General features: G+C 40.4%; 2 protein-coding genes across 5 annotated transcripts in view; one reads left to right on the plus strand and one right to left on the minus strand.

The window, feature by feature from the left end:
• Positions 1-26,039, minus strand: part of CHD1L (chromodomain helicase DNA binding protein 1 like) — a 168,120-nt gene that overhangs the window by 91,461 nt on the left and 50,620 nt on the right. The window lies entirely within an intron of this gene.
• FMO5 (flavin containing dimethylaniline monoxygenase 5) overlaps positions 1-26,039 on the plus strand; it is a 30,531-nt gene that overhangs the window by 615 nt on the left and 3,877 nt on the right. The window contains exons 1-7 of one of the 4 annotated variants that reach the window (XM_036089200.2): positions 45-166; positions 626-798; positions 14,078-14,266; positions 16,702-16,864; positions 17,659-17,801; positions 20,806-21,005; positions 24,515-24,867. In XM_036089200.2, the coding sequence (XP_035945093.2) occupies positions 664-798; positions 14,078-14,266; positions 16,702-16,864; positions 17,659-17,801; positions 20,806-21,005; positions 24,515-24,867 (1,183 nt within the window). In that variant the 5' untranslated portion in view covers positions 45-166; positions 626-663. Of the gene's footprint in view, positions 1-44; positions 167-305; positions 361-625; positions 799-14,077; positions 14,267-16,701; positions 16,865-17,658; positions 17,802-20,805; positions 21,006-24,514; positions 24,868-26,039 lie in introns of those variants that run through there. The other 3 variants (XM_078072530.1, XM_078072529.1, XM_078072531.1) reach the window with 3 other exon arrangements.

Here is a 26,039-nt window from a genome sequence, read left to right on the forward strand (position 1 = left end):
CCTTCACCAGGCGGAGTTTGTCACTTTAAGGCAGATACCAGGAAGTTCAAAGTGGATGTGGAGAGGGGAGGGATGGAAACAAAGGGTTGCTGTGTCTCTAAAGATGGTGGTTGAGCCTCCGGGCAACTGCAATCGAGGTCGTCGGATTTTTTTCGGCTCAAAACAGGTTTGGCCCACGTAATATTTTTGCTGGAGGAGGGAGTGGGTGCCGCTGAGCTGCGGGGCTTTGGCTGGGAGGAGGTGGAGAGGAATAGTTACTCCCCATTGGCTGTTGCTGTTTGCACTTTGTCGGTTTATATTTCTTACACAACAGCCAAAAGTGCCGCGCAGCCTCTGGATGGCAGCTGAAGGATCGGCGAGGTGCTACAGGAAAGACAGTGAGATAGGCTGCCACAGCAGGGCTCTCAGCTTCGGGTCTTGCGGTCGCAGGGCTCCCATATCCCTTTCCTAGCAATTCCCTGTGCCCAAGGGGGACAGCAGAATCTGGCTTCTCCTAAAGCACCTGTTGCCGCAGCATTTATTTGGAGGATGCCATGGCCAAGATCTTTCTTCCCTGAAATGTGTTAACTGAAGTGTGCTTTCTGTCTTTTGTCTTTTTGTTTGCTTGTTTGTTTGTTTTGGACAGGTTACATTGATCTAGCCTGGTAAAGATATCGGGAGACCATGACCAAGAAAAGAATTGCAGTGATTGGGGGAGGTGTGAGTGGGCTCTCCTCTATTAAGTGCTGCCTGGAAGAAGGCCTGGAGCCAGTCTGCTTTGAAAGGACGGATGACATTGGAGGGCTCTGGAGGTTCCAGGTAAGTCTCCTGGTTCTTCAGTACTTGGAACCCTCACTGGAACTAGACGCCCAGCAGAGTGTTAGTTTGCAACGTCAGGAGCATCCCAGGTGTAATCTGAAACTGGTCCCCTTCATGGAGGGCAGAGAGAGACCCAAGAAAGAGGCAGGCCACTCCAGGGTGGCAGGTGGCAAGTTTAAATAAGCAAGGGAACTTACATATGAGGCATGTCCTGGGCAGCAGCAAGACAAGTACATCTCCACACCTGCCATATGTTAACTGGATTCCGTCAGTACCATGCACGTGGTCTCAACACCACATCACTAGTAAGGCCAGCAGAATGTACATTCCAAGAAGTCTCTGAGGGTCCAGCTCCTGGGTCAACGTGTGGTCACAGCCTCTTGACGACTTCCCCCCAATATGCCACCTCTCCTGACCAGCTTTTACAATGTCACACAGCCCCCTCTTCTATGGTGTCCCCTGAGCAGTCAGCAAGGGGGTTCGCTATCATGGAGGTGGCCCATTTGGTTTTGTCTGTCTGCATGGGAGGCAGATACCAAGGTAAAAGTGTAGGCACATGCAAAAGAAAACACAGATTAAGGTAATGATTTCCAAAACAATTTTTTTTTTTCCCACCAAGGACCCCAGGCTCCCAACCACTGATTGATTAAGTTCCCTAGCTGGGGGTTGGATCACTCACGGTATTCACTTATGTTCTCATGTGATTTAGTAAAGGTGATACATTAGCAGACTCATCAGGTATGAACACACAGCATTCTGTTTGGATAATGGCACAGGTGCCTCCTTCTGAGGCAAAAATAATGTCCAAAGCCATTCTGTTTTGGAGGACAACTCTTCTCACTAGAGCTATTTCAGTATTCAGTAAGGACAAGGTTTGTTGGTTATCATTTAATGCTTGCTGGGTGAATTTCGTAAGCGCTTCTAAATGTACTATAACATCCACCGGGCCAATGGAGGAAATAAAGACAGCAGCTATAATCCATGTCAGTGAAAAACACAGCGTGTCCATCTAGCCTTGAGGTGAGTGAAATTGACAAGTATTGTTTCCATGGGTGAGGTGAGTTCTCCCCTATGCCAGGGAAAACTCAGGGTGCAGTGGTCCAACCACCCAGGTGGGAACCATGGCCAAAATTTTGTTCCACACAACCACTAGACCCCTTTTCGGGCTACCCAATAAATACCTGGGTGGTGCGACCAGTTAGTACCAAACTAGTCACTCTCCTTTAATATGACAGAGTGACTGACCACACAGTTCCAGTGACATCCCTCCTATATTCCCAGTACAGTTGTGTTGGTTCTGTTTCAAATGACTTTTCTCTCTTCCCAACACAGGGGTGCCTGGGTGTTCAAATGTCCATAAACCCATCCCAAATCTGGCTCAACGGTGGTATTTCTAGGACCCTTCCAGTGAGCAGCTTAATGGGCTGCCTGTGTGGTCTGATAGACAGAAAAAGAAGACCCATGCCCAGTGTTATTGATAGTAATGCACGGCTTTAGGGCCTTTCAGTGTCTTTCTTGGAGGGGTGATTCTCACCATGACAATCCTGAGGAGCTAGAGAGGGGCAGCTTCCCCCATAGCCATCAGTTGGATTGATTTCTTTGTTGGACAAAAGGGTGGGCCCACCGTAGAAAGGAATTTCTGTCAGGTGCCCATCCTGTAACTGGACACCAAAGGAGCAGCAGAGTCTAAGGTCAAACAGATATTTAGTAGGAACTTGCATGGGGAGATGTTCCTCTGTTACAAGAATGACAAGGCCTGATCTTTAGACGTTAGGGTGGTTGCAGTTTTAGGAATTTGACCAGGTCACGTACACTATCCAGGTTGGCCCGGTGAGGCAGCGCTGTCAGGTGTGAGATGGACTAGGGGTGGGATGTGCCAGACCAGGACTCCATCCTCTCCCCCTCTTTCGATGGTACATATTCCTCTGCAGGTATAGTATGTTTCAACAAGTCTAGCTTGTAGCAGGACAATGGGATCCCAGTGCGAAGTAACTCACCCGTCCCAGCAGAACTTGCCATCGCAAATTCCAGTAGATAATGCCTTTCTCAGGGTTTGGTGTTCTCAACAGCACAACACGCTCATCTTGGTGAGAGTTGGGGCAATGGCTGGGTTCTGCAACTTCCACACCTTTACAGTATTGAGGGCCTTAGCGGGGGTCCCCAGTCTGGCATATGGGGTAATTAGGACTTATTGGTTGATCATGCAAATGTGTTAAAGTCTGGGACAGTACTTTCGTCTACTTGGCCAAAATGGTTTTACCTGTTAGTAATTTCATCTCTCCTTTAATATTCCATTTTTCCTTTCTACCAACCCTGCTGCTTGGGGGTTCTAGGGGAGCTGGAGCCTCCATTCACTATCATGACTTTTGCCCAGTCTTGAACATCATGACCTTTGAAATGGGACCACCCCATCATGTCTACTGATGAGGGTATCCATACATGGTACTCAGCTTCTATAATCCCCTAATGGTGGCAGCCTGGTTTGCACATTCACAGAGAAAGCTTGGGTTAGGCCAGGTGCTGTGTCCACACAAACCAGGGTATATGTATAACCTTCACTCTGAGGGAGTGAGGCAATATAATCAATTTGCCAATCCCTCCCTGGTTGAGAACACCAGATTCCTTTGGTAGCTGCCTTTAGCATTGGTTATAACACACAAGACATGCTGTTACTGCATTAACTTGAGTCACTATAGTTCAAGGGTGATACGAGCTAAGGTATCAGCTTCCTGATTGCCAGGGGATGTCAGTGCTTTATGAGCAGGGATCTAGAAAACAGTGAGTTATACTTCAGGCTCTTATAGGGGGACCCAAATGTCTTTCCACATATCCTGATACTCACAAGGGCTGATTCACAATCATCCACCCCTTGCCTTCCCAATGTCCAAGCCGTAGGTTTCATCCCTTTAGAACAGCCCAATTGTCAGTGCAAAGGGTTAACAAAGGAGTAACAGCCAGAACTCATGAATCACCAGCCAAGCTGTTCTGAATTCAGCCCGCTGGTTACTGTACTCTGTTCCTGTTTCCAGCCAGATAGTGTCATTTTTGGGCAAAATAGTGACTGTACTCCTCTTGAAGGCATTTCCCTGACTAGACCCATGTGTATACCTGGCATCAGCTAGAATTTCCCCACTCACTCCCTACAGGCTACAGGGACAAAACAGGTAGAGGGGCAGGGGCATCTGGAGGATCTACATCCTACAGGTCCTAGCAGCACCTGCATTTCTAGTAGACTGGTGGACAGGGTGCACCTCTGCTGCAAATAGGCATGTCACTTAATCACAGTGGAAATTTGAGCTATGGCAGAGGTGGGTAAATGGAACGTATTCTCATCCCATCCCTTGATGGGCAGGGAAGTTCTTACCACAGTGCTCTGTTCCTTAGTGAGAGGCTTAATCTGGAAGGGTGCTCTGTGCGGGTAGACAGGTTTTTGCTCTCTTCCCAGAGCTGAGACCAAAATCCCAGGAGTACTCTCTCCTTCTCTTATTTCGGCTAGTGCCCAGCCCATATATTCCAGAGTCACAGACACATCTAATTCAAATGGTAGTCCTGCTTGGGAGATGCCCAGAACTATAACCTGCTTTACTAGTATTTTGGCCTTTTCAGAGGCAGCTTGCTGCTCTGATCCCCAGTCCCACATGTGCCCTTTCTTTACCAGGTGGTATAAGGAATGGGGACACTGTGCCAGGTGGGCAGTAAGAGTCCTCCCAAGTCCCTAAATCCTTGCAAAGGCTGGCATTTTGTTCACATTCTTAGGGATTGGGTAGGCTTGCACCTTATCAACCACAGCTTCTGGGACAACACAAGTCTTATCTGACCCAGACAGCTCCCTTGACCCTAAATTTTTTGTGGGTTCACTGCCCATCCTCTCTCTCACATAGGCTCCAGCAAAGCCTCCAGGGTTTGCCTCCAGCAAAGGCAAATCTTCCCATGTTAACATTATATCATCAATGTAATGGACCCATTTTAGTGATGTGGGCAAGGAAAACAGGGCAGGTCTCAGGCTACCATCCCATGACATATGGTGGGGCTGTGTACGGCACCTTAGGGAATCACTCGAAAGACCTATTGTTGCCTCTCCCATGTAAATGCAAACTGGTCTTGTGACTCAGTGGTCAGGGATATACTGAAAAAAGGCATTTGCTAAGTCCAGCACAGCACAGTACACTCCTAGGACTCTGGCCAAGGTATCTAAGATGGTGGCAATGTTGGGCACAGCTTTATGGATTGGGAAGACACTACCTTGTTCAGTTCTCGGTAGTGTGCTGTCATCGACCATGAGTGATCTGACTTTTTTTACTGGACATTCAGTGCAGTTTTGGATTGCTTATCCTTATGCCCCCCCAAGCAATTTATATTGACAGTTACCACTCTACAGGGATGACAGGCTTACTGGTTCCCAGTTAATGTTTGCCTTCAGTACTGGTTTGGTTACCCAGAGGTGGAATTCACCAATGGAGATTTGCCCAAGGGCAGGGGAAGGGGTGAGGAGCCTCCAATTGCCTGAGTCCAGTCAACCGGTGGTCATGTCCTCTTGATGACCTCCTCCAACAATGAGATATTTTATCTTGTGTCAGCTAATATGATGGGCTTAACAGTGATTAAACTTGCTAGAATTCAGCCCACTGGCCTCTTCTCTCCAGCCATCACCTCAGGTTCTATTCAGGTTCTTCCTACCCCTCTCCTCCCCCCGCCCCAGGCTAGCAGCAAAATAGGACACAGGTATCACTTGTTTGTACTTTACTGATGTCTAAGGAAATGAAAATGGCACAGAGATCATTTTCACTTAATGATTTTTGCTGCTATCTGAAAGAGGGTAAACAATCTTGGTGGGGGGCAGAGTGAGGGTAGAGTGTAACAAGATAACAAACATTAGAAAATGTAAAATGGTTAGGAAATTTAAAGTGGTTGCTCCTGGTCTGCATTAATAAGTAAGTGATCTAGAACACTTGCTTACAACTCCTTCCAGGGATCCCCTTTTCAGTCCTCTCTGACCTTACTGTCTTTTCTTTCCTTTTTCCTCCCACCCTCCCTCCCCTCTCTCTCTCTTTCTTTCTTCCTTTTCTTTTTCTTTCTTTCTTTCTTTCTTTCTTTTTCTTTCTTTCTTTCTTTCTTTCTTTCTTTCTTTCTTTCTTTCTTTCTTTCTTTCTTTCTTTCTTTCTTTCTGTCCTTTCTTTCCTTTCTTTCTTTCTTCTCTTTGAATTCCAGTTCAATTTAAATAATTCTCTAATAATCCTAGTCTCAAATAGAATATAAATTCTCGCTATCTTCTTTGCTTTGAACTTTTCTTTCACTTGAAAAATCAAATTTAGTTCAAAGGCCTGTCTTCAGAAGAGGGCAGAGGGCCCCTGCAACTGGTATTTCTTGCCCTTGCATTTTATTCAGTTTTTAAAATTGAGTTATTAATATGTGCATCCAGCCCTGCAACTTGTTACTAAGTTTAGTTATCATCTACTTAAGATAATTAAGCTAATTATATGCCAAAGAATATCAACCTCCTTTACTAATCTTCAGAGTGGCAGGCATTCACTGGGTTTGCTTTTAAACTTACTTTCTAAACCAGTGAATGGTGTTAAGATGTCCAGATGTGTTTCATATTTTATACACACAAACACAGTGTTGATCAGTCACTTAAAAATGGCTTCATAGCAGGGCACCTGGATGGTTCAATCAGTCGAGCATCTGACTCTTGATTTCAGCTCAGGTCATGTTCTCAGGGTTGTGGGATCGAGCCCCACGTTGGGCTCCGTGCTCAGCATGGAGCCTGCTTGAGATTCTCTCTCCCACTCCCTCTGCCCCCCAACTCATGCACTCACTCTTTCTCTAAAATACGTATGTACATACATACATACATGGTTTCATAGCATTCCTTAGTTGAACGGCACTGCGGTCCTTTTGCATCTTGGCTCTGTCTTGGGGAACAAACTCTATTTGACAATAGTTCTACTCAGACCTTGAGTGAATATCCCCTGGCGGAACCCCCATGCTTCAGTCTTGGGCATGAACTGAAAAGGCTGTTAATTAGTGTTTGGTAATTAATAGAAAATTATGCTTTTGAATCCAGCCACAACATAGTATATAAGTTAAGCGCACAGCCTGGGTTCAAACCCTAGGTCTGTACCTACTAGCAGCGTGACCTTGAGGAAAATCATTAGACCTCTGTGTACCTCTGTTTTCTTATCTTTGAGAAGGAGATAATAATAGCACCCATTTCATGGAGTTATTGTGGGAGTTAAGTGAATGGATAATTATGTCAACACTAATAACAGTGCCAGGTATACCGTAAGTGCTACATGTCATTGTTATTATTATTCAGTAGGCCTGGAGTGGGGCCCATGCATCTGGTGTCTTTGGTAAGCGTCCTAGCCAGGCTTAGCAATAACTGATCAGGCAATGCAATCAGGTCAGGTCCCCATTCTACCTGATTATCAGGTTTCTGGCATTTACCTGCAAAGTGGTTTAAACTTGTTCTCTGTTAAAAACTTAACCTGAGATTTTTTCTGAGTATCCACTTGGCAAAATTTCAGCACCATATGAACTGCTTCCTTGAAAATAAAGAAGCTATATTTTGTCATAACTCTCTGACTTCTTTTAAGACCAACTACATCTGTGTCCATTATATTATATATCATATGTAATATGTTTTACACACACATATATATACATACATACACATGTGCACACCCACACTATTATATTTCTAGAGCCAAGTGTGATGTCTGGCACGTTAGGTGCCAAATATATTTATGTTTTATAAATAAATCCTTGAGAAGCAAAATGTCTTCAGGGGCTGCTTAAAATGCTTGTGGAAACAAGGACCTTCATTCTCATACATTCCACAGTTACACAGTTGTGGATCCTGACGTTTTGGATTAAGTATGTTTTACATGCTGATGCTGTTTTCCTCAAGAATTTCCTCTGAGACCTGCTTCTCTACCACGCCCTGGTTGATTTGTTATTTGGAGTCCTGCTCTCCGCACTTCTCTAACTCTTCTGTAATTCACTGGGGGTTTCATACATAGGATCATCCCAAGCACTTTGGAATTCCACCATTGCTGCCAGGTGTCCCATAAGACAATGGGGACTCAGGGCTGCCCTTTTCTTTTTCTCGTGACAGGTCCTAGGGATTCAGTATACATCCATATTTTTATTCTCAGATACCATCACTTGCATTTTCCTATCTCTCTTCCTCTTTCTCTGTTCCACCTGCTAAACAGGAGTATATGATTTACTCTCCCACTTGCCTCCTTCTTATTATTGTTGAATACTTTCCAGTAGTAATTATTTATAAGTTCTCTAGACATTAATTTCAATCAATTCTTAGTCTCCTCATTAACATTAGATCAGACTGATGGTGGAAAGTAGGTGCTAACGTATCATTTTGATTTTTCATACTTTAATATTACTTTATGAGTGAAATAGCCTTAAAATGATAAACCCCTTATGAATGCTGAGGATTTAATAAGTATTTAATGCTGGAAATATTTTTTTAAGATTCTTTAGTCAATCTGAATTTTTAAAATCCTTAAGGCATACCAAAGCAGTGCTTCTCAGACTTTAATGTGCATATGAATCACTGGTGATTTTGCCAAAATGTACATTCTGATTCATTAATCTGGAGTGCTGCCAAGATTCTGCATTTCTGATAAACCCCTACGTTATGTCAATGCTGCTGATCTGAGAACTACATTTCCAGTAGCAAAGCTCTAAAGAGTATATGTAGGGGCACCTGGGTGGCTCAGTTGGTAGAGCATGTGACTCTTGATCTCAGGGTTATAAGTTTGAGCCCCACGTTGGGTGTAGAGATTACTTAAAAATAAAATCTTTTAAAAAAAGAGTATATATAATATAAAAAAAGTAATATAAAAAAAGATACCAAGTGGATACAATATGATGTAAAATTAAAACAAAATAAAATATAAATTAAGTAATAAACACCCTTAGATGAATAGGTTTTTTAAAATTCTTAAATTTAACTCTCTTCCCTCCAAAAAAAATAAAAGACAAATGAATGAATGCAAAAACACTTAGAAGAGGGTAGAGAGCAGTGGTTCTCAGCACTGGCTGTACTTTAAAGAATCATCTGGGGAACTTTAACAAATACTGACGTCAGGCCATTTAGAAGTTCTTTTATTGGCCTGTGATGCCAATAACACTCTCCACCACTTATTTCTAATGTGCAGCCGGTGTGGAGACCATTGCCCTATAGTTTTTTTTTTTTTTTTAATATTTTATTTATTTATTCATGAGAGAGAGAGAGAGAGAGAGAGGCAGAGGCAGAGGGAGAAGCAGGCTCCCTGCAGAGCAGGGAGCCCGATGCGGGACTCAATCCCAGGACCCTGAGCCCAAGGCAGACGCTCAATCGACTGAGCCACCCAGGCGTCCCTGCCCTATAGTTTTTAACCCCAGCTTTCCAGTTGATAAATGAGGATGATGTGGCATCTTTAAAACAAAATCAGTAACAGTATATTGAACTTCGGACTTTGTTAGACGATGTCGAAATAAAGATAAACTCCTGCCGCTGTCCTCAAGCATTTTGCAATTTAGCTAAGAATGTGTGGAGCAAAGACTTTTGAGGTTGATGGGATGAACTCTGGTGCCCTGAGCTTTCTGGGGCCAGCACACTACCTCTTACCAGCAGATCTCAACCTTGTCTGCATATTAGACAAGGAGCAATTAAAACAGGGTCTCTGGGAGTAGGGACCAGTCCTTAGTGTTTTTTAGAGTTCCCCAGATTATGCCAATGTGCAGACAAGGTTGAGAACAGTCCTAAGAGAGCTTTTGTCCCATGGAATTCTGAGTTTGTCAAAGGAACAGAAGAGCAACACTGCCCCTATTCTCTTTTCTTGTATGAACTTCCTGTTCATATGTGTGAGTCATGTGCTTAGGCAGGAAATACAATCAAGGTACATTTGTAGAGGGCAGATTTATTAATTATGGTAGGAAAATTTAAAACCCCAGTGCAACAGCTTCTTTTTCCACTCACTGATCCAATATTGCTCTGTTCCCACTCTCTTTTATAAAAAGCAGTGGTTTAACACAGTGGTAAACCCTACCTGGGGTCCAATCAGGAGTTTGGAATAGCTTGATTTTTTTTTTAAGATTTTATTTATTTATTCATGAGAGACAGAAAGAGAGAGAGGCCGAGGGAGAAGCAGGCCCCCCACGGAGCAGGGAGCCCAATGCAGGACTTGATCCCAGGATCCTGGGATCACGATCTGAGCTGGAGGCAGAAACTTAACCGACTGAGCCACCCAGGTGCCCCTTGATGGTTTTTGTTGACATAAGAAAACACTTTGCTGTGTTAGTAACATGAAAAAGAATATAAATATATGAGTTTTGCCACAGGGGTAAGATCTGTGATGCATTTAGCTCTGTGAACCCAACTGACCTGCTCTAGAAAGCATGGTTCTACTCCTTATACTAAACTTAGAATTAGTATTTTTGTATTCTTTGGGTAAATACCTCGTAGTGCAATTGCTGGGTCATAGGGTAGTTCTATTTTTAACTTTTTGAGGAACCTCCATACTATTTTCCCCAAATAGCCAAAGCAACCTTGAAAATGAAAAGCAAAGCTGGAGGCATCACAATTCCAGATTTCAAGTTATATTACAAAGCTGTAGTAATCAAAACAGTATGGTCCTGGCACAAAAAATAGACACATAGATCAATAGAACAGAATAGAAAACCCAGAAAGGGACCCACAACTATATGGGCAATTAATCTTCAACAAAGCAGGTAAGGATATCCAATGGAAAAGAGTCTCTTCAACAGATGGTGTTGGGAAAACTGGACAGCAACATGTAAAAGAATGAAACTGGACCAGTTTCTTACAGTACACATAAAAATAAATTAAAAATGGAATAAAGACCTAAATGTGAGACATGAAACCATAAAAATCCTAGAGGAGAACACAGGCAGCAACCTCTTTGACCTAGGCCATAGCAATTTCTTTCTAGATACATCTTCTAAGGCAAAGGAAACAAAAGCAAAAATAAACTATGGGGACTTCATCAAAATAAAAAGCTTCTGCACAGCAAAGGAAACAATCAACAAAACTAAAAGGCAGCCTATGGAATGGAAGAAGATATTTGCAAATGATATATCTGATAAAGGGTTAGTATCCCAAACCTATGAAGACTTATCAAACTCAACACCCAAAAAACAAATAATCCAATGAAAAAGTGGGCTGAAGACATGAATAGACATTTTTCCAAAGAAGACCTATAGATGGCCAACAGACACATGAAAAGATGCTCAACATCACTGATCATCAGGGAAATACAAATCAAAACTATAATGAGATATCACCTCACACCTGTCAGAATGGCTAAAATCAACAACACAAGAAATAACAGGTATTAGCGAGGATATGGACAAAGGGGAACCCTCTTGCACTGTTGGTGGGAATGCAATCTGGTACAGCCACTATTCCTTTTCTTGTCTTATTACATCAACTAGGATTTCTAGCACAGTGTTGAACAGGAATGGTGAGAGAGGACATCTTTGCCTTGTTCCCAATTTTAAGGGGGAAATTGTCCATTTTCTCACATTAAGTTATGATGTTAGCTGTGGGTATTTTGTAGATTTTTTTAAATCAAACTGAAGAAATTTTTTTTCTATTCTTAGTTTGCTGAAGGTTTTTCTTTTTTAAATCATGAATGGGTGTTATATAAACATTTCAACAAAAACAAAAGAAAATTACTACCTCATTAATAAATCAACTTGTTTTTCCTATTTTCAAGTTTTATTGGCTTAAAATAAATAAAATATACTCAGAGAGAACCATCTGACAGGGGAGAGGTTTTACAATGCATAATTATATAAACATGGGTAAATATAGGTAGTATACATTGCATGCAGACATAATTTTATATATTTGATGGTGAGAATGTGAATTTAATTTTGTAATATTAATTTTTTTTTACTAAAAGGTATATTATAGGTCATTTTCAATGTTGCTACATAGATTTGAAAATTACAGTTTAGGTGTGTCCAAATTCATTTTCCATAATTCAGTCATTAATTCATTTCAAAGCACTTATTGAACATCCACTATATATCAGGCACTGTGTTGATGATAGAGACACAAAGAAGAATAAGATATACATCCTATTCTCAGGTACCTCACAGTCATAGAAACATATACAGAATAATACAGTGTTAAGTTTAAGTTGCCTTTGAGAACTTGGATATGAATGGGACATCTAACTCTGTGGGGAAAACAGAAAAGTCTTCTTCAAAGAAGTGCCATTTGATGTGACTCTTGAATGATAGGAATTTTCCAAATGGAGATGCAGTAATATGTACTTTTAAAGTTGTGAAAGGGCCACCCACTTGCACCCCACTTCAGATACCAGTCACAAATCCAGGTTATTACTTATACTTCTGACCAACTGGCTATAAATCAGAGGTTCCCATGACCCCCTCTTTGGGTTTGATTAATCTGCTATAGTGGCTCACAGAACTCAGGAAACCCATTTACTCACTAGTTTACCAGTTTGTTATAAAAGGATATAACTTATAACCGCCAAATGGAAGAAATGCATAGGATAAGGTATGGGGACAAGACACAGAGCTTCTGTGCTCTTTCTGAGTGCTCTAACTCTCCCCATATCTCCTCAGCTTCACCAGTCTGGAAGCTCCCCAAACCCCATCCTTTTGCATTTTTATGGAAGCTTCATTATGTAGGCATGGTTGATGAAATCATTAAATCATGGCCATTGACAATTTATTCAACTTCCAGTCTCTCTCCCCTCCCCAAAGGTCGGTGGTGGGGGTGGGGGTGGGACTGAAAGTTCCAGCCCTCTAATCACTTGGTTGACTCCTCTTTTTTTTTTTTAATTGAGAGAGAGAGGGAGAGCATGTGTGGTGGTGGTGGTGGGGTGGGGGGAGGCAGAAGGAGAGGGAGAGAAGAATCTCAAGCAGACTCCCTGCTCAGCAGGAGAGTCCAACATGGGGCTCAATCTCACAACCCTGAGATCACCACCTGAGCCAAAATCAAGAGTGGAATGCTTAACTGACTGAGCCACCCAGGCTCCCCTTAGTTGGCTCCTTTGGCAATCAGCCCCTATCCTTAAGTGGTTTCCAAAAGTCACTTCATTAACACAACAAAAGACATCTTTATCATTCTTAACACTTAGGAAATTCCAAGGGTTTGGGGAGCTATGAATCAGGAACTGTAGGCAAGTCCACATATATATGCAAAATATATACAAAGACCAAATACGTATGAGAGATATTTTTTGGTCATCTGAATGACCAAACATATATTTCTTATAAGTCACAATATCACAGGCACTTAGCTTATTTCTTTTCTATAAATAATGCTATCATTAACATCATTTAACATAACTTTGTCTACTACGCTGAATATTTCTTAAAAAGCTAAGTAAGTTTCAAGGGTTTTCATATTCTTGCCACATTGCTCTCCAGAAAACATTGTACTAACTTCACTCTCTCCAGCATAAGTTCCCATTTCATAAGTTTCTGTTTGTGCTAATACCGAGTAATAGTCTTTTAAATGAGTAAAAAATATTGTACGGTGACTACATAACATAATAAAATTTTAAAAATTTTTAAAAATGAGTAAAAAAAATGAGGTAATATGGGAACATATGCGGGACAGAATAGAAGTTAGTACAATGTTACCTGGAGCGCAGTCTTGCCAGTGTACAACAACCCTTGAAACTCATCTAGGCTTTGAAATATATAAAATATTTATAAGACTATTATTCAGATGAGCAGTTCTCACTTGGAGCCTCACGTCATTGCAATTAGGTGACAACTGAAACTATATATCTGCTGTGGTCTCTTTGTTCACATGTTTAGAACTTCAGCTGGGATAAATCAAATTTCTGGGGGCTGGCTACACATCTCTGTATCCCAAACATTCTCTTCACGTGTTTGACTTGGGCTTACTCACAGAATGGTGACTTAAGGTAGTTGGACTTCTTACATATCTGCTGACTTCTACCAGATCAAGCTTTCTAGGAGACAGAGGGCAGAAGCTGCAAGACTACTTAGGACTGACTTGGAAGCTATCCAGGTATCATTCCAACTGCATGCTATTGGTCTAAAGCAAGTCACAAAGACAACTCAGATTCAAAGGGAAGAGACTACACAAGGGCACAAATACTGGGAGATGTGGAGGGGTGTGTGTGTCTATATAACTTTTTTTAATTGGCATTTCTTTCAGAAAACTTTTTCAAATGTTTATTGACTGTTAAACCATGAAGTTAATTCTCAAGTTGCTATGAATGCTTCTTATTTAATGCAGGAAAATCCTGAAGAAGGAAGGGCCAGTATTTACAAATCACTGATCATCAACACATCTAAGGAGATGATGTGCTTTAGTGACTATCCCATCCCAGATCATTATCCTAACTTCATGCACAACTCCCAGGTCCTCAAGTATTTCAGGATGTATGCCAAAGAATTTGATCTTCTAAAGTACATTCGCTTTAAGGTAGGGAATTTTGTGGGTGTCTTTGTGTTTGAAGTTGTTTGTAAAATAAATGAATAATGTGGCTTAATTTACCAGTGCTTATGTGTAAAGACTGGCTTAATATGCCCATATATCTATCCTATCCAGACAAAGACTCCATTCTTTTGTCTTTGTGCCTGAAATACATCCATGGAAAGGTCCTTTTTCTATATATTTTGGCTGCAGATCCTAGAAGCCACCTGCCAGAATGTTCTCATTCCTTCACTTTATACTATTTGATTGCAATAAAACAAATGAGGGCAAGTGTTTTCCTAGTTACCGAGGGGAACTGACAGGTATGGAAACTTCTGGGTCCACCACAGCTTATCTGCTGCTGCTTAGCCCTTTTATACTTTCTGAAGTACTTGCCAATGCATTTTTTTAAATTTAAATTCAATCAGCCAACATATCCTTAGTCTCAGATGCAGTGTTCAACAATTTATCAGTTGCGTATAACACCCATTGTTCATCAGATCACACCAATGCATTATTTTTATGTGATTGCAAACAACCTAGTGAAGCAGTTATTGGGAAGTTATTGAGGAAGCCAAGAAATTAACTCTGGTGTAGAGGGAAGAACACTAATTGGGGAACAAAAACTTGAGTTCTAGTCTTTGCTCTACCACTAATCAACTTGTGACTTCAGACAAGTAAGTTCCTCAACTTTGATGTCTCTTGTTTTCTTGTTTGTAAAAATTTTCTTGTTGGTAAAACAAGATGATTATATCAGATCAGTTCAATGGTTCCTTCCTGTTGTTAAGTCTTCCTTGATTTTTCTATCATCTTTTTTTTCAAAGATTTTATTTTTATTTATTCATGAGAGACAGAGAGAGAGGGAGAAGCAGGCTCCCCATGGAGCAGGGAGCCCGATGCAGGACTTGATCCCGGGACCCTGGGATCACAACCTGAGCCAAAGGCAGACGCTTAACCGACTGAGCCACCCAGGAGCCCGATTTTTCTATCATCTTTAACCATGGCCATAGAAGAACACATATTTCTGACAGCTGGCAAAAAGCCTAAATATTCTACCTTTTTTTTCCCCTTGTGATGAGAACTATTAGGATCTACTCTCTTAAAAACTTTCAAATATACCATACAGCAGTATTATCTATAGTCGTCACATTGTACATTATTACATCCCCAGTACTTATTTATCTTATAACTGGAATTTTGTACCTCTTGACCATCTGCATCCAGTTCCCCACCCCCACCTCCCTTCTACCTTCTGATCATTCTGCTAAATCATGACTTTTTCTATTTAACAATGATAATAAAGTGGTAATATCCAGTGACAACTTCCAAAGTAAGTCTTTTATAGCTCAGTGACTTCCCTTCACTTGTTGTTAAACACATTTAACAAGTTTGTTACCGTACTAATCAGTGGAGACACAAAGACAAAAAAAAGTCAATGATTTCATAGCCTAGTTAAGAAGATATAAAAATGAAGAAAAAAATTTCTATAAATTTAACTAATAAAAGTAAAGAGTTACAGGGTAATAAATGCCATAGAGATTTATATATTGTTAGCTCAGAGGAAGGGTGCTTAACCCACCAGGGCATGAGACAATAGGCACCAGGGAAGTTTTTTTAGAGGAGATAATATGTAAGGTAAATGTTGAAAGGTAAGTAGGAATCTGCCAAATGAACAAATAAAAGATGACCCATGCAGAGGCACAAGCCTGTGTAAAAGCAAGAACCTTCTAGAGAAGAACTCTAAATAGTGCAGGATGGCTAGGGTGTACAGAGATGGTATCTCTAGGAGTCCACCAAGACATTACGGTCAGAGACCCTAGAACCACATAGGAATACATTCTTAGTGTTTCCTTAGGCTGGATAGAAAAAACCATTTTTTTAAACCTAAAAGTTATACCACTGACTATCCCATCTTGCAGCCTCTTTCTTTATAATTACTTGTAAAATTGGCATTTATGGGAGCCAAAGAGAGGTTCATTGACTCAGTCACAAGTTTAAGCCTAGACAGTGAGAACAGGACTTGGGGTAAAAAAGATATGAGAGGGTCCCAGGATGTCTGGGGGTCAGGAGAGGAATAGGCATTTAGTGCATGGAGTGCCTTAGAAGCACAGGAGAAACCTAAGTTCTATTCACGTGTCTCATGACATCTTAGGGCATGGTCTAAGAGAATGAGTAATTTGCACTTTTCTAGAAGCAGAGGAGAGTGCAACCTTAACCTGCCAACTATTTTATTTAGCCTGCCTCATGGGAGTTTTCTCACTCTGACCACAGCCCCAGACAAAGAAGTTCTTGTGTGTGGAATATGAAAATCAAGTATCGCTGCATGAGCTCTATTATGTGATATTAGCCCTTTGTGTAACACTCTGCAATGAGAGTCATGTCAGGGAAGATGTCCACTGTATTGGCTGTGGTTAGTCTCCTGTAGCTATCACTTTTCTTTTCAGACCACTGTGTGCAGTGTGAGGAAGCAGCCTGATTTCTCCACTTCAGGCCAATGGGAGGTAGTCACAGAATCTGAAGGGGAAAAGGAGGTAAATGTCTTTGATGGAGTCATGGTTTGCACTGGCCATCACACCAATGCTCACTTACCCTTGGAAAGCTTTCCTGGTGAGTAGCCTACAAGGAAGGAAACCCTTGAGCCATGCCTGTGACCTGATCTCTGAGGAATGGGAGGATTGTGGCCTGAGTGATTCCTACCTAAGGATGAGATAAGGCTTATCCTAATTCTACATGTTCCCCTGAAAGATGTTGGCGCAACTTTGATTACTGCCATTTGGGAGGTAGAAATAACATTAATTTTGGAGACTAGAGAAAAATTAGAGGGCTCTATCTTTGGTTTCACAACAACCTTAGTTTTTCTAAGGAGCAAAAGAAAGAACATGGAGTTGATCCGTATTAGGTTGAATAAAGACTTTTTCAGCAATCAAGGAAACAAACAAATATTGAGTTTCTAAGGAAGAAATGAAAACTTAAAGAACTTAATTATAGTTTTTGACCTGGATTTTCATTTTGAAAAAAAAAAAAAAAGCACTCTAGTATACTCTAGAGTATATGAAAACATATGTACTCCAATTGAAATGGGAGTAGGTATTTAAATATGAAAAGACAAAAGAGAAAGGAGGTTTTCTGCAGCAGTTTGGATTTGGGAGTCTACAAGTCCAAAATACAAGCAGATCCTGAGATAAGCAGACTATCCGTGGTAAGGAAGTCACAAGGTTCTGCTCTGAGACTGTGAGAAAAGAAAATAGGCAAAAATATTCAGAAAGGCAAGCATGCGGCTGAGTAAAGGGAGAATATATGGAGATGGGTGCTTAAACTCTACACACTGCCAGCAAAATGAATGGTTTGACAAATGATAGCAGATAAACCTCATCCGATAATTCTTTTCCCTTCTCTTGCAGGAATTGAGAAGTTCAAAGGACAGTACTTCCATAGCCGAGACTATAAGAATCCAGATATTTTCACTGGAAAGAGAGTCATTATAATTGGCATTGGGAATTCTGGAGGGGACCTGGCTGTGGAAATTTCCCACACAGCCAAGCAGGTTTGAATCAGTAAATTATTTACTTTGCCTCATCAAGGAAGCAGTATGTAGACCCAACATAGAGTACAAATGCCTCTGCACATAGCCCATCCGTGCCAATGGCAAACATGGGGCTTGGCTCCATTGCCTCAGTTGGCAACATTATGACCATGATATGATGGAGCCAATGTTCCCTGTTAGATTCCCATCATTCCCGTTGACCTCACACTAAAGAATCCCAATGATCTCAATCAGCTGTCTCTTCTGAGTATGCCTCTGACTTTGAAGACCAAGCAGTTGCCTGGGGAACTTGGTCGAATGCAGCATTCAGAGTGTGGCTCCTGTTTAGGCTAGCGGAAGTGCCACACTCTCATATGAAGGAAAGCACACTGGTTTAGCAGAAGGCTTTGCACTCAGAGGATGGTGGGGGAGTTTTCCTCTTCACTCCCCAAATGTAAAATAGAAACAGTCTAATCTTTCCAAAGACAACGTGGATATTGGTATGAAAAGCATCCACGCTGTAGCATGTGCAAGGAGTTCACCCCAGCCTTTGCATACAGTTAGGTATCAGAATGACATTCACTCTAAAGCAATTTCTATGTCCTAGAGTTTTCTTGTTTTGTTTTGTTTTTTGGGTTCCAAATTTGCACTCCAGTGTTAAAAAAAAAAAAAAAAAAAAGACCTGAGCTGTTTGTTTTTTGTAGCATAGATTTTGAGCTGGAAAGAAAATGTCTTCATTATAAATTCCTAGAAAAAGACATGTCATTTTATATCGTGTTATTCATGTCTGTATTGAATAACTTTATTGGCAATAGGTAAGTGTCTGGTCATTTCCCAGTAACTTTAATTAAGTTGTGTTTCTCCACAAATATGTTTAAAATCTTTTTAAAATAGAAGTTTAATGCCACGACTTTGTTAAATGACCTTTACCCAGAAACTCCATTCAGTAACACTTCTCAGTATTATCCCCATCTATTGCCACAAAAGTAATTTCATATGTTGCCCTATAAATTAATTCAACAAGCTTGATCAGGAAATAGGTATATAAACAAAAAAGGGTAAAAATTTGTATAGGTGTTATGATAAAAGAGTGTGCAAGGTATACGCTGGGGACCCAAAGCATGAGTCTTCTTTAATATGAATATCACTGGCTTATCACGTGGTCAGTTATAAGGGAGCTGGGCCTTCCGTGCACTGAGGAACTGTAGATTGCCAAAGGAAGCATCCAGAGTGGATGGAGATAAGGTGGCTGTGTCTGAGAAGGCCTGGGGACAACACACTGTACAACCATGTCTGCACGGCAGGGCTGACACCAGCACACCACTGATGCAAGCCAAACAAACTCAATGGCCGGGTTCTAACTTTTTGCTTTACGTATTAAATTGTGTTTATTAAAATTTGTTTGCAGATCAAAAAATTTAAATGGACCTATAAGTTTCAGTGTATCAAGGAAGTTTGAGTATAATAAATTTTGTGATAAAACGCTTTTGTGAAGAGAAAACAGCCATTTCTTATAAAACAACGTTCCTTACATTTTTTTCATATAAATCCAGACTTGTAAATACGGTGTTTGCTTAAAACAAGGTATACATGGAAAACTGAAATGAGAAGTATGACGAAAGCCATTAAGCATTTATTGAGTGTTTACTATATGTCCCACCCTTTGCAGGTGGTGCACTATTCTCACAACAGCCTTGTGATGTATTATTGTCACTACTTTATACATAGGGAATCTTTTAATTGAGACTCTGAGCATTTACTCACATACTTATATAACAAAAGTTATACAGACTGCACACAAAGCTGTGTGATTCCTAAGACCAAAAATGCTCTTTCAACTGTGCTTAATCATCAGAGTGTGTCAGGTTACCATCAGAGAGAATGTATGAGTGAAGTACATTATTATCCCTCTGTAGACTGGTCACCTTTTTATATGAGAGTTTATAGACAAAAGACCATAGAGCAGGTACTTATGTACCTTACAATTCTGGAAACTATCTCCAGAGAGTTTTGTAGAGAAAGTGATACTTTCACCAGGTAATTGAATGTCAAAAGTTTATCAGCTCTGAACATGGACTTTAGCCAGCAGAGGACACCTAAAAACTGACCAGCTTCCTGTTGTTCTACTAGTGATCTGCAGTTTTACCATTAAATAATCAATGAAACACTTCTTCAAGCACAGGCTTTGGGGTCATCAGACCTGGGTTGGAAATTCAACTCTGCCACTTACTAACTGTATGATTTCAGGCAAGCTATTCATTTTCTCCATGCCTCTCATCCGTAAAATGGGGATAATAATACCTACTTCAAGAGGTTGTTGTATTGATTAAGTAAGAATATAGATTAAAGGACCTGGCACAGTGGGTTACAGGTCACAATTCTCAATAAATAGAAGCAATGATGATGTGTTGGAGAGACTGAAAGATGTCTCTGCTGTACCTCCCACCCTGGGGGAAACACATTTGCAGAGACAGAAGTGTAAAAAATTTAATATCAGTATAAATGATAAATAACAGGGGTTTTTGGTAATAATGCAAATAATGTCAAAGACAAAAGAGACCTGAGGGTTTTAGATTAAATGACGTCTGATTGCTTTCAGTTCTACTGCTCCTTGATTTTACAAGAGTTGGGCAGGTTAAGTGCTAGAGAAGTTCAAAGGATGGAGAGAAAATTGTCAAGCAGAATGGTCAGTGGTGTCTTATGGAGGAGGCACACTTATCTGGATCTTAACAATAAATAGGCTTTGGAGAATTAAGAAAATAGGTGGTTTTTCAAGGAGGCATAATGACATTAAACAGAAATGCAGTGGTGATTGAAAGACACGTTCTTGGTCAGTGAGTGTACTAATTTAATTGTATTCTTAGTGTTTGAAAAGGTAAATTGCAGGATATAAAAAAAAAAATTGCGCAGGGACTAAAAAGACTGACAAATGAGTTTGAAGTTAATCTTGAAGAGAGTGGGGTGCTATTAAAGGATTATGAGCAGAGAATGACAAAAGCAAACAATTTTTTCCCCCATGCCCCAGGTTTTCCTCAGCACCAGGAGAGGGGCTTGGATCCTGAATCGTGTAGCAGACTATGGTTATCCTTTTGATGTGTTATTCTCTTCTCGATATAAACATTTTCTTTCGAAGATTTGTGGTCAATCATTAGTAAACAGTTTTTTGGAGAAAAAGATGAACCAAAGGTTTGACCACAAGATGTTTGGCCTAAAGCCTAAACACAGGTATGTTGCCACGATGGGAGTGGGGCAGTGATGCCCAAGGCGCAAGAATAAGGACTGTTCACACAGGCTAATCATAGAGCTACTTCTACCCATACATGGAGAATATCCACAGATCTGAGATCAGATTTCTACTTTGCGCCTTATAGAAGTCCAAGATCTACTGTAATCTGTAATCTTCAGCCTGTGATTCTCCTTGGCATTAACCATTTGATCATTTCCTTAGATATAAGTTCTTTTTACACAATGCCCAGTAACAACCAAATGGTAGCAGATGGCAGTGTAAAATTCATTCATTCATCCCACAAACATTGAGTACCTGTTATGAGCCAAGCATTATACTGCGCATGAGAATACAGAGACTAAAGACCTAATAGTAATACTAATACAAATAATAAGACCTTACTTTTCTGAGGACTTATTATAAGACAAGCACATTGCTAAATGAGTTCCATGTATGATCTCATTTAATCCTCACAACAGCCCTATAGGTTAGAAGTATTTTTTTTTAATCTCTATTTTGCAGATATAAAAACTGACACCTCGAGAAACTAATTCGTCTGAGGTCACACAAGAAATAAATGTCAGACTCGAGAAATGGATCTTACCTTAAGTACTCTAAGGAGAAGACAGGCAATAGAGTATGATAAATGCATGGAGTGTTCTGGGGGTATGAACTATGGGAGACCTCACACAGTCAAGGAGATAGACTGTGAAAGCACTTCTAGAGGCTGATTTTAAATGCTTTTTTCCAACTCTTTTTTTTTTTTAATGTTCAGATTTACTTACTCCAAAATAGTAAGTACAATGAGTACCCATATACCTTTCACTTAGATTCACCTATCAACAGTTTGCTACATTTGCTTTCTCTCTCTCCCTCTCTCTGAAAATAGATAAATCCCCACATATACAGCATCCATCCATCCATAGATGCATACATACATATTTTTCCTGAACCATTTGAGAGTAAGTCACAGTCACTAAGACACTTTGCCCTACATTCTTCAACATATATTGCCTAAGAAATAGGGCATTCTCCCACATAAATGTAACAGAGTGCCCACAAGGAAATTCAGCATTGATAAAATACAATTTTATATATACAATCTAATATATCACATATTCAAATTTTCTAAATTTTCCCAAAAATATTATTTACAGCTCTCTTATTTTTAAATCTAGGATCCTTTCAGGTATTACCCAATTGCATTTAATTGTCAGGTCTCTTTAGTCTCTCTTCATCTGAAATAATTTACCATTTTTTGACATAAGCTTTTTTAAAAGAATTGAGCCAACTGTTTTATAGAAAATCTCTAAATTTGGACTCACATAATTGTCCTACCTTTACTATATTCTGGTTAAGCATTTTGGCACAAATATTCATAGGTTATGTTGTACCTTCTTGGTGGATCACACCAGCATCCACATCATATTAATTTATCCTGTATTAATGAGGTTAAATTTGATCACTTGGATAAGGTGGCACCTACCAGGTTTCTCCTTTGTAAAGATGTTTTCCCTTTGATCAGTGGGGTGATACTTTGAGACTGTGTTCTTTCACTCATTTATTTCACCCAGTTATGGAAACTGTAGCATCCATAACTTTGGTGGTTACAAAATCAATTGAGGCTTTATGGAACAATAGGAGCTAGCCAAGTAAGTAGGGTAAGGAAGTAGCATTCTAATTCTAAGTACAAGGTCTTAGAATAGTGAAAAATACATTTTGCTCTGGGACTTGCATGTTGTCTGGTTTGGCCAGACTATAATAAAATGGCAAAGATGAAAGAGTGATTGAGCACATCTCCAGCCTCACCAGACAGGTATATTAAAACCTTTGTGGGGCACCTGGGTGGCTCAGTCGTTAAGCGTCTGCCTTCGGCTCAGGTCATGATCCCAGGGTCCTGGGATTGAGTCCCGCATTGGGCTCCCTGCTGGGCAGGAAGCCTGCTTCTCCCTCTCCCACTCCCCCTGCTTGTGTTCCCTCTCTTGCTGTGTCTCTCTCTGTCAAATAAATAAATAAAACATTTAGAAAAAGAAAAAAAAAAAAACCTTTGTATACTCTGCTAACTAAAACATTTAGAATGAAGAGTCCAGAGGCATTGAAAGATTTCAAGCAAGTGAGTGACCTAATAATAAATACATTTTGGAACAACCACTCCAAAAATGATGTAGAAGATAGACTGAAGGGGGATGGAGCAGGAGGCCCTAAAGACAATTGTAATAGTCTAGGTAAGATAGAAAATAGAAAAAAACTATTCTGAAGATACTAAGTGGAGAAAGGGAAAAGCCCGTGTGACCAGGTAGAAGACTCAAGTTTTGTGGCTTAGGCAACTATGTAGATGGTGTACTGTTTGTGAAAAGCAGTAAGCTTAGAGAGAAAGATGAAATCATGAGGTCAGAATAAGAACAGAATCTGTACCTAAACTCTAAAGGTTAGAGTCAAAGCATAACTAAATGCAACAAACCAGTAACAGTAATGCTATGTTGCTGAGGCTTGGCCAGCTCTGTCTGAACATGATGTGCTGAGAATCTCAGAGCCTATTAACTAAGGGCCCAAGGATCCAGACTGATTTTTAGAAAGATCCAAGACACTAGAAACCCTATTTTTTTGGGGGGGGGCAGTCTTATCCTATGCCGTCTCTAGGAAAATACTACTTAACAGGCCCAGAGGCTCCCAAGGGAATTCATGGAAAACCAATTTGACATAAATTCTAAAATCCTAGTCTGTGTAACCTTGGGCAAGCCACTTCTGTAGGCCTCAATCTCCTCATCTCTAAACTTGGATAATGACACCTGTCCTGCCTCCTTCATTGGATTTGTGTGAGACTCAAATAAGTGAAGGTATATAGAATCAATTTATAACTATAAATCACTATATACATGTCATTTGAAAATGATGGTCTAATTCTAGCTCTTGGGCCTTTGAAACTAGAAATGAGACTCAATAGAATGCAGATAGTCCAGTTCTCCAGACCTATTGATCTGTGGATAGAATCTATGGGCCTGTGGCCTTATCATATCACTGAGAATATTACTACTATTCCTTGAGAGACCATATATACACTCTTCAAATAAGACCATTCTTCTTTTACTTCTCCAACGTCTTCTCTTTCTTTTTTTCTTAGATTTTATTTATTAGAGAGAGAGCACAAGCAGGGGAGGAGCAGAGGGAGAAGCAGACCCCCCACTGGCAGGGAGCCCGATGTGGGGCTCAATCCCAGGAACCTGGGATCATGAACGGAGCCGAAGGCAGACGCTTAACCAACTAAGCCACCCAAGCACCCCGTCTTCTCTTTCAATGCCATCCAGGTCCCAACTTCTGCTCTGAGATCCTAACCTGTGCCAAGCTGGTAAACGTTAGAGCTTTCCCAAATTTCATGGCTAGACCAGAGGGAGACCATTAACATATTGTTTAACCACCTCCATCAAAGTAGAATTTTACTGACATGTTACTGATACCCCTTTTTGTTTCTCGCATTTCTCTTTCTTCTGATCTTTATCACCACTTACAGAGCTCTGAGTCAACATCCAACGGTGAATGATGACCTGCCAAATCGTATAATATCTGGCTTGGTGAAGGTGAAAGGAAACGTGAAGGAATTCACAGAAACGGCTGCCATATTTGACGACGGCTCCAGGGAGGACCACGTGGATGCTGTCATCTTTGCCACAGGCTATACCTTTGCCTTCCCTTTTCTTGAAGATTCTGTCCAAGTAGTCAAAAACAAGATTTCCCTATATAAAAAGGTCTTCCCTCCAAACCTGGAAAAGCCAACTCTTGCGATCATAGGCTTGATCCAGCCCTTGGGTGCCATTATGCCCATTTCAGAGCTGCAAGGACGCTGGGTCACTCAAGTATTTAAAGGTAAGTGACCGTGCAAATTGACTCCCTAACTACTTAGTGCTATGTTTAATTATGTTTATGTTCTTGCTTTTAAATAGCTAAACAGTATATATGACTGTAACAGTGCCTGCCATAAAATCAGTGCTCAAAAATTATTTTTGAGTGAACATAAAGTAATAACTTAGAACTGTAGACATATATTGGAATCTCCTGGGAAATTTTCCCAAAATAGGTATGCTTTGCCTGGTGGTGTTTATTTGATAAATCTAAGTGGGGCAGACATAAGATCTCTGAGAAAATATTCCTCCACTGATTCCAGTGGGCACTCCAGAGTAGAATCCACTCATCTAGATTTTAGACAACTGATACATATTTGTGAAGCAAAAGAATGTAATCTTTCATTATAGGGAAAAGCAAATATAGAAATGGTGTGATTTGATTTCAGCCAAAAATTAAGACCTGGTTAAAGACTAGTCCATAATGTATAAGATTCAACCTCTCAAATTCCTACTTTCCCCCTTTTATATCCCCTCTTTCAGTTTTGGCTAGGAGAACATGAGAAAAAACTTTGGGGTTTGGGATAATAGGCTAAATATGAGTCAGGAGAATGATATAGCTTCTAAAAGGCTTAATTATCTCTAGCAGCATTAAAGAATTATAATATCCTAGAACTTAAATTGTTCTTCTCTAAGAACTTAAATTGTTCTTGTCTAAACTGGTCAGCACATACCCAAAGACCTATTTTATTTTATTTTATTTTATTTTACTTTTCCCAAAGACATATTTTAAAAGTGAAACTGGGGTGCATGAAAAGGAGAGAGACAAGAATGGTTAAGGGATTTGAAAACGACATTTGAACTACAACTGAAGGAGCCAGAGAGGTTTACCTAGAGAAGATAAGATTCAGGGGCAATATGAGCGTTCCCTTCAAAGGTTTGAAGAATGTCCCATGGCAGAAGGATCTGATTTGCTCAGTATCACTTCAAAGGGTTGAACCAGAACCAAGGAGTGAAACTTTGAGGGTTGCACAAAATCAGCTTAACATTAAAAACAAACACACCAACCCTTTTTTTTTTTTTTTTTGGTCAGCTATTGCCGTATCAAGATGGAATGGGCTGCCTCTGAAATTGTGAAGAATCCAAGCAGAATAGGAAAAAGCTTATCTTTATAGGACTTTAGGCATAAAATGGGAT

This window comes from Halichoerus grypus, chromosome 5, assembly GCF_964656455.1.
Source record: "Halichoerus grypus chromosome 5, mHalGry1.hap1.1, whole genome shotgun sequence".
Lineage (NCBI taxonomy): Eukaryota > Metazoa > Chordata > Mammalia > Carnivora > Phocidae > Halichoerus > Halichoerus grypus.